Raw genomic sequence first — 14,229 nt, 5'->3', positions numbered from 1 at the left:
AGTTTGCAACTGTCTGGCTTACGTCACTCTTTCCATCACATTATCGCGTAGTTCCAACCGCACTGCGATCTCGCCGGCCATTACTGAACTTGATACGACAACGACCCTTCGGTTACCACTTACGATCACCAAACCAAAACAGTCACACAAGCAATCATGGCTTCCGACACAGTCGCTAGTGTCAACCAGAAATTCAACTGGGCCGACGACGACGAGGACGAATTTGACTTGGATAGCTGGAATGCTACCGTCGACACCTCCGCGCCCACTGCCGCCGAGCTAGGCCCTCTCCAGGTCGCTTCCACTGGAGATGACACGAAGGAAGGCGAAGTCTACACGCTATCCCGCATCTCCAACGAGCGCGCCTATTGGGATCCTCCCGCCATCCAGGAGTCGTCAGACGCGGAGCCTACCCCGGAGGCAGAGGCAGAGCCAGTTGTTGAGCCGCCAGCTGAGCACTGGCATATCGCCGTACTTGGCTGCAGTCCAGAACATCAGGTTATGTCTGCGCGGTACATCTTTATCACGCACGCTATTGGTCCTTCTTATGAAGGTAAAGAAGATTCCGACGTCCCAGCCTATCCAGAATTGAGCGAAAACCCTGGCCACCGGTCTTACTATGCGAGAGGGTTCCGGGACTGGAAGATGAAACATAGAGGTTTTTCTTCTAAAAGGGTCTATCGTAATTCGCCCTTGAACATCGTCACTTCCATCGACAATGCGCACGAGATCGATGACATTGTCGACCCCGAAGAAGGGGCGGTAGAAGACGCCGATCGCGAGATGAACGAGGAGATTGATCGCATGATTGATGATCAAATCACCAACCATATTGATCAGTTCCAGTGGTTCTCCAGGACAGAACTTGAGAACTTTTACCACCAGTTCAAGGCTCAAGAGCAGAAAGCCGAGACTGGAGACGACATGTCAGATGATGATGATAGCGATTCGGACGACGGCTGGGATGAAGAGGCTTACGAGCCATACAACGGTCCTGTTCACGACGAAGAGATGTCGCCGACAACCACTGCATCAGTGGAGGACAACGAAACAACGTTCGCGATTACCCGCCCATTCGCCGACAAAGAAGAGGAGCTGGACTTCAACGACGTCGTATTTGGAGACGATGACGGGTGTGATCAGTCGCAGAGTCAGGATGAAACCGACTCTGAGCCCAGCGATGAGGGCTATGTTTCCTCTTCACCACCAGACACTCCCTTTTTCGAAACCTTCAACAAAGCGGACAGCGTAGGGGCGCAAAACGCCTTCAATTCCTTCAATGCACGACTAAGCTTGTCATCCAGGCGCCGTAAGACGATTTGTCGGACGGAATCCATGGACGCGCTCAACACATTTAGGCAAACTGCCAAGTTTGAGCAGCGTGTCGAGGACGCTTTTGAAGACGATGAAGACGACGAGGACTTTGGAGATCAACAAGAAAACTTCGGCATCGATGATGAGCTGGATACATTATCGGATGTCATGGAGAACACAGAGTTTGTCCTCGTCATTACACCACCCGAGGATGAGCAAAGCACGCAAGACTATCTTTCCAGTCCTGCGACACCTTTATCTTCAACAAGAGCCACTGTATCTGATTTGACTGAAGAGGATGATCAAGTCGTTTCTGTCAAAGACGAATCACGCGGTACCCTCAATTCAGCCTTCACTTTCCCTAGCATACCCGCTGGTGAAGCCTCCCTCCCAAAGGAAGAGATTAGTACCGCAGACACGGTAGTCGCCACTTCCAAAACCTCCTCCCGGCGCTGGACCGATCCTCCAAAATACGACCCCACCCTTCCTTCAATTTCGCCATTGTCCAGTCGTCGGCATACGAAGCATGCAAAGCATAGCTCTGTCTCACTGGACTATGTTGTCGGCGCCGTCTCAAAGAGCTGGCTCTACGTGGGCCAAGTGCCCTGGACGCAGATTGGTATAATGGGCGCTGGAGTAGTCGCCGGTGGATTATTAAGCATGGCGGGGCGTACCTGAGCGAGCCCGCTCTTCCTTTCTGTTTGTTCTTTTCTTTTCTCAAAATTTGGCTGCAAAGTTAGCGGAGGCGAAGTTATGCTGGCATTGCTGGTGGCGTTATATACCCGGTGTGCCGTTCACCCACACATGATATGTGTCTCAAAAAGTATAAAAGTTAAAAATTAATCAAGAAAAGTTATCACTATACTACGAATCCACCAAATTGTGTGACCGCTCCGACGATGTCACTGTATGCAAGTGCAAATAAGAATGCAAGAGTTCAACTTCCAAGTCACACTCAATATCTTCAACAAAGCGAATGTCATTTGAGAGCTGCTGTATCTACATCTGACTCACCGCCTTCAGAGCGACTACCCAGACATCTCAAGCATTACAAGCAAGCTTCCCCCCTTGCTTAAACGGGATGAGCGACCTTCGCCGTCAACAAGCCTCTAATGTTTCCAACGAAGAAGCTCAGGATGAAGCAAGCACCACCAAAAGCGATCGAGATCCAGTATGGCCACCTGTACGCCAATGCGAAAGCTTCTTGGGAAGCACGCAGGACAACAGGGAATGCATCTCTCTGCAGCACTTCCTGGTTGGTAGCAAAGATCTCCTTGACTTCATCGAATCTAGCATTACCCATGAGGTTGGTAACGAGAGTGATGACGGCGATTCCGTCGGCCGACAGAGGGTTGATGATGGCGCCATACGCCAATGTCTTCTCCGCGACAATTTCAGTGAGGTGGATGGTGACCTTGCGGAAGAAGAGATTGGAGTAGACTGCGAAACCAATCGCACCACCGAGGTAGCGGATACTGAGTGTGATGGCTGTAATGGTTGCGATCTGTTCGTCCGGACAGGCGATCTGCGCGATGATGGAGGAAGGAATTATGACTCCGCCAACTCCAATGGATGCTAGTGAGATGAGGGCGTACACTACGTTCAGGTTGTCGGGTGTCGCAATGCACATGGCCCCTGTGCCGGCTGTCATCATGGCCGTGAAGAAGATCATTAGTTCGCGGATGCGACCCTTGGTGGCGGGGATGAGGACGAGGCAGATGCATGCACCGCCAATGATGCCGAAGCCGATGGGAAGAGAGCGGATTCCGACGCCAACCGGGTCATCACCTAGACTTATGTTAGTATGGAAATAGTGGGAGAGATATTCGTAGGTCATGCTTACCATAGACGTTGTAGATTTGAGTAGGCCAGAAGAGCAGCAGGACGAAGTAGTTTCCACCACTGAGGAATGTGATAAGAAGGATAACTATCATGGTCTGCTTCGCTTTGTGGAAGATTGCCCTGGGAACCATGGGGTGTGGAGCATACACCTCCCATACGAAGAAGGCGATGATGAGAATGATACCGAGAACGAGAGGGACGATGTTGTGTGGGCTGCCCCATTCATACTGTAGAATGTCAGCACTGCAATGTGACCTGCTTCGGATAGTATACTGACCTGTGATGCACCCCATTGTAGACCCATCATAAAGAGAGTGATACCACATGTGCTTAAGACGCCACCAATGTAGTCGACCTGGCGGAGGACATGGCGGGCGGTATACTCCTCCGTCAAGCGCGACGGGTCCTTGTAGCAGAAGACACAGAGTACCAACCCAATAAAGTTCCATACGCAAACCAGAATACCATTGTAGCGCCAATTGCTCTGTTGAGCAATCAATTGAGCCCACAACACTGATGGGCAGAAGGGAAGGATGGTGATCACGACAAGACCGACGTACTTGCCGCGATCCTTGATGGGCACGATCTCTGCTGTGCCGGCGAGTGCGATGAGCTCATTGAGACCGGCACCAATTCCCGAGAAGACCTGACCGGCTACGAGTCGTTAGGTTTGTGATGTTTTAAATAAGGTTGCGGTACTTACCGATAGCGATGTTCATGGTATGCGCAGTCACTGTGATAATCGGCCCGACTATGAGGCACAATTGACCCACAATAGCCACCTTCTGTCGCCCAAACAGGTCGGACAATGCGCCCACAAAAGGACAGAGAGCCGCATTGGGGATGAGGTATCCGATGATGAACCAGATGTATCGATCAACCCCACCAACATCCTGATAGATGAGAGGAAGGACAGAGCCGAAGAGGAAGAGCGGGATCTGAGAGCCGATCCAGAGGAATGACATGCACAGAAGCGTCATGGCCAGCCTTGCGTTCATCTAGGGGTGAATAAGTATATGATCAACCATTCAGGGTCTTACACTCACCTTCTCGTGGACCTCTGGAGCTCTGCTGGTAATGGGCGCCAACCGCTGCTTCTCGGGCTCGCTAGGTGGGGTGCGAGTAGCCACCATCTCGAGTTGGCTCTGGCCATTCTTGTCAACTTCGTAAGAGTGGTCTCCGGATCTCATCGTCTCATGCATCTTGACGGTGCAAAGCTGAGTGGAGGTGCAGTCGTGGAGAAAGAAAGTTCGGGACGTTCAAGTAGTTTAATGATTGTCCTGCCCTAGCAAGGCGGACTATCGATACATCGTCCTAGTCCCCAAAACATTTCCTCGTCTCCCACATGGCACTGAGAGGAATTGACTGAATCGACACTAAGTTCACTCGAGCCGCGGTAACATGCTGGTCTGCGCGGGGCTGGGTGGTCGAATGACTAGGGTCAAGACACCCCTCATCCAACAAGGCTGCGCCAACCATGCCGTCTCGCCCGTTTGTAGAGCTGTAGATCATAGTGAAGTGTGTGGCGTGCCATTCGGCGGGGCCCCCGCACCTGGGCACGCTTATTTGCTAGTCACGCTAGTGTCCGGAGCATAAAGCTTGCATCATTGGTGCGGCCGGCACGCTTTTTCTCCTTTACATGAGGCTTGCCTCTTGGCTCTTTATTTCTCGATGTCTTTGGAATAGCATTGTCCCGTTTGGCTTCCTGAAGACCTCAAGGAAGCCCTCCGTTCGAATGCTCTTTGTTGGCCCCGATGCCCAATCATGGAAACCTAGTAGTCTTCTGGTGCGATTGAAGGACTCGAGCCGTGGAATGTGACTCTTATCAGTGCTAGGAAGGACGTCGTGGGAATGTTGGCACAGACGTACCGAGGGCGGCCCTTGAGCGCTTGCAGAATCCTTAGGTAGCGCCCAGTGCGATGGGTGGTGTCGATCGCTTCTAGATGCTTGATGCACCAAGCCACAGAACGGTATCTGGAAAGTTACCGAGGAACTTTGAGTTACTACTGTGTACGTCTTCGATGACATACGGATTGGCATGAGCCACTGCCACGGGTGCACATGGGAACTACGCCTTGACGAGGCCTCCGATGTTTAGGTCGGGTCGACGTTTGTCGCGCATTCTACTGCCATCGTTTTATGTAAAGTGGCTTCGCGTCTGTCATAGAAATCTGATCGGCTTCCAATCGTTGCACACCATGAAAGCAAATCGTGGAAGCGCTGTTCTAGGTGACGTCGCGAAACGCGAGGATGGTTGTAGTCCCTCCAGAGTAGGTTCTTCCTCAATATGGAATTCTTGTCGTCAGTGTTGAAGTGTGTGGCCAGGCGCTTAACTAGCGATACACTGTCCATTTAGTACAGTGGTCACACGTGGACGCGGTTAACCTTCCGCGCAAAAGGCGGCGATGCGACAGGCAATGAGACGCTCGCAACGACTTTGGCAGCTGCGCAAAGTCAAGTTGGAATTACCTTCAATGATACCATCAGCTAGGATTAGGAAATCCTATGTTACGTTGGCAGTGTTACTCTGCTGCGCACCTTGTGACCTTCAAACCCTATTCCGCTCTCCGAGCCAGACATCATGCTGCGATGAGAGTGACGATAGGTAGCTGATGAACTGACTGTAAAACCCGCACATGCTGGCTTTTTTCCGTGCCGTCAGGTTGGAATTTTGCCGAGGCATCAATTACGCTTGATGCTCCGGTCTTGCCCTGCCCAGAGGCCTGACTGTTGTGTCCTTTAGAACGGGAGCCTACCAGCATCTCCTGGCCTTGATCCGTGGTGTTTGAATCGATGCTGTGTGTAAGCCAGGCCCGATACATGGGGACCTGGGGTAGCCTACCCACATCATGGTTCACGGATCACCTAGCCAGTGACAGCGAGCGATGATCGCATCGTCGAAAAGAGACATCCGCTCAGCACTTAGAGGTTTCCAGACGAGGGAATGGAAGTCGAGTAATATATGCGAGAACGCTCGTAATGTTGAAGCTTCACATTCGACTAGATGGGAATGAAAACACCAGAACCGGGAAGAGCCGCCCGAGCTGCGCTACAGCGCAAGAAGGCTGCGTTGTAGATTTGTCTTGGTACTTCTTGCGGACTGAATGATAGGTAACAGCTGGCTCCAAGCTAAAGAAGGGTGTTTGCCCATAATGGTAAATGCACTTGACGATTTGAGTGTCTGACTGACCTCGTTTTTCCCCTCGGCTTCTCCATGCCTTGTAGCAAGCCTGATCGTGAGATTCCCCGCATGATTCCCAGAAACATGAACCTGCTCAATAGGCCGTAGGCAGCTTGACAGACATGGGAGGTCGACGTTCGAATTGCTGCCCGTCCAGCTTCTTCACTGGCAAGGCCGCTAATCAGATTTGGGCGACCTTCTTGTTCTTTGTAGCTGCATCAGTGAGGCAATCGTTCTTAGATGAGCTTGAACTGGGCAGTTTCCGTTGATGATTACAATGGAAGGTCACTTGCGAGGTAGTTAGAATGCGAAGAGAAGGAAGCCACGATTAGCGTCTTGGCGCTGCCCCTCTTGCGCGGACGCAGGCACTCCCAGCGTACATCGCCATCGCCGTACCCATACTCCGGTAATGTTTTTCGCATTTATATCCGCGAACGGAATAGCTACATCTTCCTTGAAAGCCCAACATTCTGGTCCCAAAGTCTAGTCGCCAGGTGCATTTGCATCACTCTCAACTTGGACTCAAGGCCCAGCGCAGTCTCCAGACACGACTGATTTCTGGCGGAAATGATTGAACTTTAGTAGGGTAAAGTTTTGCAGATTCGGCCCTGTGTGAGATGAAGAACTCAAACTCCTCAATCACCTTACGAATTGAGAACGATACGACCTCGATCGGTTTATTATCACGGGACGGCCGATTGATCGGTGGAATTCCAGCCATTCCTGTGGCTCAGGCGCCGAGCAACCTCGACTAACAGCTGTTCGCACGGTCTCTGTTGCACTAGCTGCCAACTGCTGGGGGTCTGAGTTCCGAAGTGAGAGTACCGTTTGATGTGTGTTCAAACGTAGCAGATGGTTGATGTTTGGCGTGTTAAGTAGATTAGACCCTGGAACTGCGTTCGCGGCATCTTCTCCGCCCAAGCTTCAAGCTGATGACGACAATCGCGTCAGCTATCCCCCGTCATCACCCCGAACGCCAGACACGCGACAACGAACCAACCTGAGCATGAAGGTCGCACCGTTCGGAATTCGGAATGACTGCCAGTGCATCGCGCGCGCGAATGGCTGACTCGTGCTCACCGCAAATAGCGCACCTGTGACCATGAGCGGCTAGCCGTGACTGCGGGGTGCACGCCCTTCGCGGACTCAGCATGGGAGCAGGCATGGGACTTCGTGACTCTTCCTGCTCTTCTTTCTTACCTTGCAGCTTTGGATAGCATGCATCCTCTACAACCACCGCCGCCGCCGCCGCCATGACAGAACACCGCCTACCGGTCAAGCAATTGGCCATTCTCTGTACGTCCGCTTGACGCGTCTTCACCTGTAAGCTTGCTAACTTCGCGACAGCACTATGCCGGTTTGCCGAGCCCATCGCCCTCACGTCTGTCTTCCCCTACGTACCGGAGCTCATGGAGTCTTTTGGCATCCCCAAGAATGACATCGCGCGTTGGGCTGGCATTTCGTCCTCGGCCTTCTCGCTATGTCAGGGCTTTACTGGCCTTCTTTGGGGCGCTGCATCCGACCGCTATGGAAGGAAACCGATTATACTCTTTGGTCTTACCAACACTATGTGGTCGATGTTGCTATGGGGTTTCTCGCTCAATCTGCCTATGGCTTTGGCCGCACGCGCTATTGGAGGGCTATCGAACGGCTACGTGGGCATCCTGCGAACTACGGTGGCCGAACTATGTCCATGGAAAGAACTACAACCGAGAGCGTTCAGCGTCATGCCTTTGGTCTGGACAGTTGGTGCCACGTTTGGACCTACACTCGGTGGAGCCTTGGCCAATCCTCTCCGCGTAGATCCTCGCAAGCCTAAGGGCACCGCTTTCCTGGAGAGGTTTCCGTACTGCTTGCCTAACATTGTGGCCGCCGCATTATTCACTTTCGGCATTTCAGTAGGCTGGCTGTTCCTACAGGAGACCCTGGAAAGCAAGAAGCACGCTCCAGATCTAGGCCTGAGAACTGGGGCTCGGTTGACAGCATTTGTTCGCAAAATACTACACCTTCCAACCAAGAAGCAGACCAGCGGTTCAGAGCACGAGCCTCTACTTGGTCAGCATAAAGTGATCGACAGCGAAACGACGTCGCAACATGATGCTGCTCATGAAATCATCCCAGAAAAGGCACCAAGGTATCGGGATGTATTGACATATCAGACATCCCTTAATCTGATTGTGTACACGCTACTCGCTATGTACCTTCAGGCATATGATCAGGTGCGTGATTTTGTGCGCCTACTAATTATTGATATTGATCCAGTGCAGCTGCTTCCAGTGTTCATGCATCACCCTGTACAACTCGCAGACGACCCTACGGTATCCCTTCCTCTGAAATTTGCAGGAGGCTTCGGAATTGAATCCCGTCGCATCGGCATCATTTTCACCGTGTTCGCCATCTCATGCACTGTGTGTCAATTCCTGCTGTTCCCACCCATTGCGCGCTACCTCGGTGTTGTTCGCTGTCTTCGGATCGCCTTTCTCATCTTCCCATTTGTGTTCTTCGTCACACCATTTCTGTCGCTTATCCCAGATCCAGTCATGAGGGAAGTCGCTATGGTAATGCTCTTAATGGTCAGAGGCCTGGCTGGCACATTCTCATTCACCACCAGTACAATCATGCTCACGAACAGTGCGCTTAGCCTACGTGTCCTAGGCACCGTCAACGGCCTGGCTACTAGTTTTAGCTCTTTTGGCAGGGCACTTGGTCCTACCTTGGGGGGTGGGTTGTTTACTTGGGGTGTCAAGCGCGGCTATGTCATTGTGCCTTTCTGGACAATGTCTGCCATTGCGCTTGCTGCCTCTGTACCAACTTTCTGGCTAGTCGAGGGTAAAGGGTTTGGAGGCGACGAAGAGATCAACGACCAGGAGAACACCATCGAGACAGAAGAAGAAGAAGTGGTTGAGAACGGCGCAAATGTACCTCCAACAGCCTGGCAGCAAGATGAAGCAGCGTTTTCCGAGTCGGAATTCGGCGACTTTGGTGACCCACCAAATATTCTGAGTCTTACAACTACGCGATCGAGCGTGGCCATGGCCTCCGATGATGAAGATAACGCTTCGGTGTCTGTGGGTCAAGGGCAGTCGATTAATCCCCTGGAGGCGGCAAGAAGTCATTCGCAGACCAGACGACGAAAGATTGTAAGGAGGACGTCATCGATACCAATTGGTATGGGTAAAGGGTTCAGGCGATATAGTTCTAATCTAGGAAGCACGGGTATCGGCGGAGGCGGTGCTAGCTGGGGAGGCGCATAAATCTGGACTTGGGTGGGAATCTGTGCATTACTGAGTATTATGGGAAAAAGCATTAATCCATGAGTTCATTGAGCGCATCGGTTTCAAGTTGGCTCAAATTCCGTGTATGTCAATGACAACACTGCTAGTGACATGCTAAATCTAGATACACTCTTTTGTCATCACTTGCACGAATGTGTTATCCATACTGTACACGAAGGCGTTCTTGGGGTTCCTTGACCATCATCTGAAGTAGAACCAAGAATATCTCTTTCGATCACGACAACAACCATGAGGTCATGAGTGTGCACGATTCAAGATGAGTAAGCGCAAGTCTCGGGTGACGATGAGAATGGGAGAAAGTTCAATTACAATGTACAGACTACTGATTTTTTGTCATCCAACCTGCCTACGATGTGTCGTAACCGATAATTTGACCGCCTAGTCCATTAACGACTATATACCAACGCCCTGCCACCGTAATACTAGACCATACCAGGGTATCTGATACTCCACGATGAACTCCATCCAATGATCATGCAGTGTCCCCCGCGTTACCTGCCTAGCCCAGACCCTATTAAACGATAACGTAGTCAGTATCCTCATCCCAATCCCCGATGCTACCAACATCAAAGTCCCCGCTGAAGGAAGAGTCGTCGGGGAAAAGACCAGATAGAACGACACGATGCAACGTTTCTCTTCGAAGTTTCCACGCAGCCATGCGGGGAAGAGCATGGTGCTCAGACTATGAGCCTTGGCCAACATTGTCCATACCGCCTCTGTTGGGCATGCCAAAGGGGTTCCTGTTATCGCTGACGGGTGTGCTGTCGTGCTTATTGATAGCCGCATTGATAGGGCCATTGATGCTCGCGTTACGAACGGGACCGCTCATGCTGTTTCGGCCGTTTACGGGGTTGCCGTGGATGTTTTTGGGTACGCCGTTGTTGTTCATGCTGGGGCCGGGCATGCTGTTGTTCCGATTGTGGTTGTGGACCCCGTTTCCGTTGATTGCGACGGGAAGGCCGTTGGGCATGTTGTTATGCATGCTGTTCTCCAGGCCTGCGCTCATTGGGCCGCCCATCGGTGGACCCATTCTCACGCTCTCGTTGTTATCACCCATGTTGTCGACGTCGGGCCAGAAGCGCTCTTCTAGCCAACACATTTGTCGGAAGATCTCTTCGCAGCGCGACATTTCCTCTTTGCCATCGCGTGTAGTTGTGATGTTTGCCAGCTCATCGACGAGGGCGCGTGTCGCCTCGACGAATTTGCTGAAGGCCGGGGAGGTCCAGTTCGGTATTAGGGCTTGGTGGAGGGCGACGATGTGTGAGTCAGTGGAGGTGCTGGAGAGAGTATTGGAGAAGGAGGCGGCATATTGCCAGGCGGAGCGATAGCACTATCAGACATTAGCTTCGTGCGCCCATTACTGAGTTGGGTTGGACCTACATGTTCGCTTGCCCATAGCACGACCATACCCTCTAAAAGTGATGCGCTCGCACTACTCGCGCTCACGAGAAGATCAAGCATGGCGCGCGTGATAGGCGTAGGCGGTTCCATGCCCAGCGCAAGCCCATACTTGGTCGCGGTGATCTCGAAGAACTGCATCTCTCTTCGCATGTTGTTCAGCGCGGAGATGAGCAGGTCCATGGTGCGATACATGGGATGGAACTGCGAGTTCTGCGTCTGTGGCAGTCTTATCTTGGCCAAAAGGTGTCCTATGAAGCGAATGTAGCCTCGCGCATAGTGTCCGTCTTGTACCAGCCATTGCGACAGCGGTCCTGCTCCTAGCGATCCACAACCGGCATGCGATAGGAACGGTCGCTGTGTTGCTTGCGCAAACGGGCCCGAGCAGATGCTTAGGAGATGAGACGTCAGAGAAGGCGCAACATTGGGTGTCATGGCAATATTTGGCGCAATAGGCTGTCCATCGCGCGTGCGCTTACTGTTGGGACCGCGCCGATTTACTTGGAGGTTTGGATTTGGCTGCTGCCCACTCAGAATTTGACTGGGGCCCGGAGCCATGTTCGAATCCATAGGCAATCCATTCTGCTGAGGCGGCTGCTGTTGTTGCTGCTCCTGCGCGAGAAGATGGGCCTGCGCCTCGGGCGACGTCAGATATCGCTGGCAGTCTTGGAGATGCTCGATCTGTCGCGTTGTGTTCTTCGCGCGCACGAAGCCGCAATGCAAACAGCGTACTTTGTTACATTTCGAGGGCGTGTCTTGGTCCTGAAACTCTTCAAATGCTCGCCTTATGTCAGGGTTGGCATGTCTGCCCATGGCGGCCTGCTGCCATGATGGACGTTAGCCTCATGGCAGCACATGTCGTCGGAAAAGATACGGGACAAGTGGAGCTCACCTCGAATCGGGCTGTCTCGATGATGTGATGTGTATTGTGTATTGTAACAATCCGGGCGGGTAAGGTATCGCCCCTCACCGAGGCATGTTAGGCGGCTGCGGCGCCTTACCTCAGCCGACATTGCCCAGATGGACCTGCCTCCTCCAAACGTGACTCCGGCTGCACCTGCCCTGGAGGTGTTTGTAAATTTCTAGTTGACATTGGCAGGGACTAAGTTGAGATACAGTTTGGCTAGGCATTAGACGTTGATGTGGTTTCACGTGGTCGACATGTGCGTATCGTGGGCATCGTTAGTAACCCGGTTCTGTTCGTTAGGTTGCCGCCAGCGCCTAAGCACGCGAAATCTTTCCGTAATTTCAATCGGCGGCCATGCAGCGCATCGAGAACGCCTCCGCGTGACTTGCACCATGCCTCTGAAACTAAGCATGCGCAACATTGTACGCCGAACCTCCAACTACTCGAGCAAGTACCATCGTCATCCAGTCGCCATGATGTGTCGAACTGTCTTGTCCCAAGTCACATGGCCTGAAAGCCCCCGAGGCCGTCACTACCCGCGCGGCGACTCTGTCTACCTTAATCACGCGACGTCTTGACCCAAACTTCACTCACGATGCTTCACACTACCCCACAAACCTATGCCGTCAGCTTAACTGGTTCCAGTAGTCGAACCCGCCCGCGCATCTCCGCACCCCATCGCACGATGTACTATGACTGATGACGCTGCGCAGCTAACTGCCACCTTGGTAGACTAGCAGGCCGGCAGACGAATCCTCGTCGGGTACATCAACCTCAGCGAGCTTTGGGCATCCACGATGGTCACTAGAAAACTTCTGGCAGTCACACGCCCTCCCATGGCTCCGACGATCACGCTCGTAGATCTACTGCCGACTTCGCCAGCGCCGGGAAAGGCATCGTGCCACCTTCCCCGCATCAGCCAAGCTTTTCGCGATCGCGCGCCGTTGCACGTTTATACCCGACAATCGTGTCTTGTCAGTAACCTGGTAACGACATCACTTAGGCAAGCTGCATATGCGTCCGGTGTGTCGGGGGCGAATCTCGTGATGTGCAGAAGAGGAAGTTGGCAATGTACGGTGAAGAAGATGTTTGCGATTGATGACGTCAATGCTTCTGGGGGCGGCTCATCCTCCTGCTGCCCTATTGGCAAGCCACACGGTTTGCCTCGCATGTTGGACACCACGGCACGAAACAACTTGCTTTTACAAATGAATGTCGCCTTTAGCCAGTTGGCAAGGCAGAGGTACCTGTCTCAGCTTCCAGGTACCACAGTCCTCTACATGTGGCAAAGATCACTGCCCACGAGAAGGCATGAGTCAGATAATGGCATCATACCTCCACCACGTTGGAAGAACTTCGGCCTCGTGGGCCTTTTGCCCGGGGACAGCGTGTTTTGCATGTGGACGTGTTGCCGATCACAGAACCACAACGAAGGTCTGCATTTGACCTTCCCCGCAACGGTGCCGCTTGCAGCGCAGTCTGCATTCCTAAGCCGCCCTGTGTGGACGAACGTACGACATCAGATGCTCAGTACATACCAAGGGTATTCCGTGAAGATATCGGGGAACGCCCGAAGCAACGTTACACGAACTTGGCCGCAACCGGATTTCCATGTTGTCGACCATGCTCTTGACAAGTCGGTGTTGACAAACGCCAACTCACTTCCAAGAACCCACCGTCCACGTTCCGGTGTATCACCACGCTCCTCGGACGCGGTTCCAAGCTTCTCGAAGATCGTCTCCAACGCGTGAGCACCGCCTCGGAAGCTAAGTGGCTGAGACACGCCGATCCCCACATCATAGCCATCAAACAGTCCTCCAATCACCACGCTGTACCTGAATATCCCTTACAATTTCCGCCAAGCACCAACCCTGCATCTGACCTCTTTGATCCGCCTGACCCCAGATCTTTTGCTTTATGCTATGGCCTGCCGAGGCCCTCAGGGTCCATTTTACCGTAGCTTGCTGGCGGAACCGGTCTTTGTGGCGGTTGTCAAGCGGCTTGGGGTAGCTTCGACTTGCTTCCCCTATTGGAGCTGTTGCGTCACCGCGTCATTTGCCAGCGATGTCTCCGTGTCCGGAGTAAGTAACGATGTACACATCGTTCCGACACTGCTCGATCGCGACATGTCGGCGGTACTGCGGTTGGTTGCCTTGGTTGCCTTCCCCGACACCGCCCTAATGGTGGCCAGAATAGCTGTCGCGGCTAGCTGGGATAGAGCTCCGGGAAAGGAGATCATCCCTACGTCGTGAAGCAGCGAACACATGCTTGTATGGTGGGCATGACTGGGA

The 14,229-nt window shown here is 52.8% G+C and overlaps 3 protein-coding genes across 3 annotated transcripts; 1 reads left to right on the top strand and 2 right to left on the bottom strand.

Annotated features, from left to right (window-relative positions):
* Positions 1–2,386: 2,386 nt before the first annotated feature.
* On the bottom strand, positions 2,387–4,358 carry J4E86_000696 (uncharacterized protein; the record flags this gene model as incomplete). Its single annotated transcript, XM_051441269.1, has 5 exons — positions 2,387–3,102; positions 3,158–3,383; positions 3,434–3,810; positions 3,860–4,154; positions 4,203–4,358. 5 exons carry the CDS (start codon positions 4,356–4,358, stop codon positions 2,387–2,389), a joined length of 1,770 nt encoding a protein of 589 aa, XP_051307440.1.
* Positions 4,359–7,590: 3,232 nt separating this feature from the next.
* Positions 7,591–9,591, top strand: J4E86_000695 (uncharacterized protein; the record flags this gene model as incomplete). The annotated part of the gene is made up of 3 exons (XM_051441268.1): positions 7,591–7,633; positions 7,685–8,556; positions 8,605–9,591. The coding sequence occupies 3 exons, from the start codon at positions 7,591–7,593 to the stop codon at positions 9,589–9,591; spliced, it is 1,902 nt and encodes a 633-aa protein (XP_051307439.1).
* A 724-nt stretch (positions 9,592–10,315) lies between these two features.
* J4E86_000694 (uncharacterized protein) lies at positions 10,316–11,844 on the bottom strand (the record flags this gene model as incomplete). The annotated part of the gene is made up of 2 exons (XM_051441267.1): positions 10,316–10,963; positions 11,014–11,844. 2 exons carry the CDS (start codon positions 11,842–11,844, stop codon positions 10,316–10,318), a joined length of 1,479 nt encoding a protein of 492 aa, XP_051307438.1.
* Positions 11,845–14,229: the final 2,385 nt, after the last annotated feature.

The sequence above is a fragment of the Alternaria arbusti genome (assembly GCF_024043155.1).
Source record: "Alternaria arbusti strain BMP 1465 chromosome Unknown scaffold_1, whole genome shotgun sequence".
Taxonomy (NCBI): domain Eukaryota; kingdom Fungi; phylum Ascomycota; class Dothideomycetes; order Pleosporales; family Pleosporaceae; genus Alternaria; species Alternaria arbusti.
Note: the sequence above shows the minus strand (reverse complement) of the source record. Positions and strands in the feature narration are given on the sequence as shown.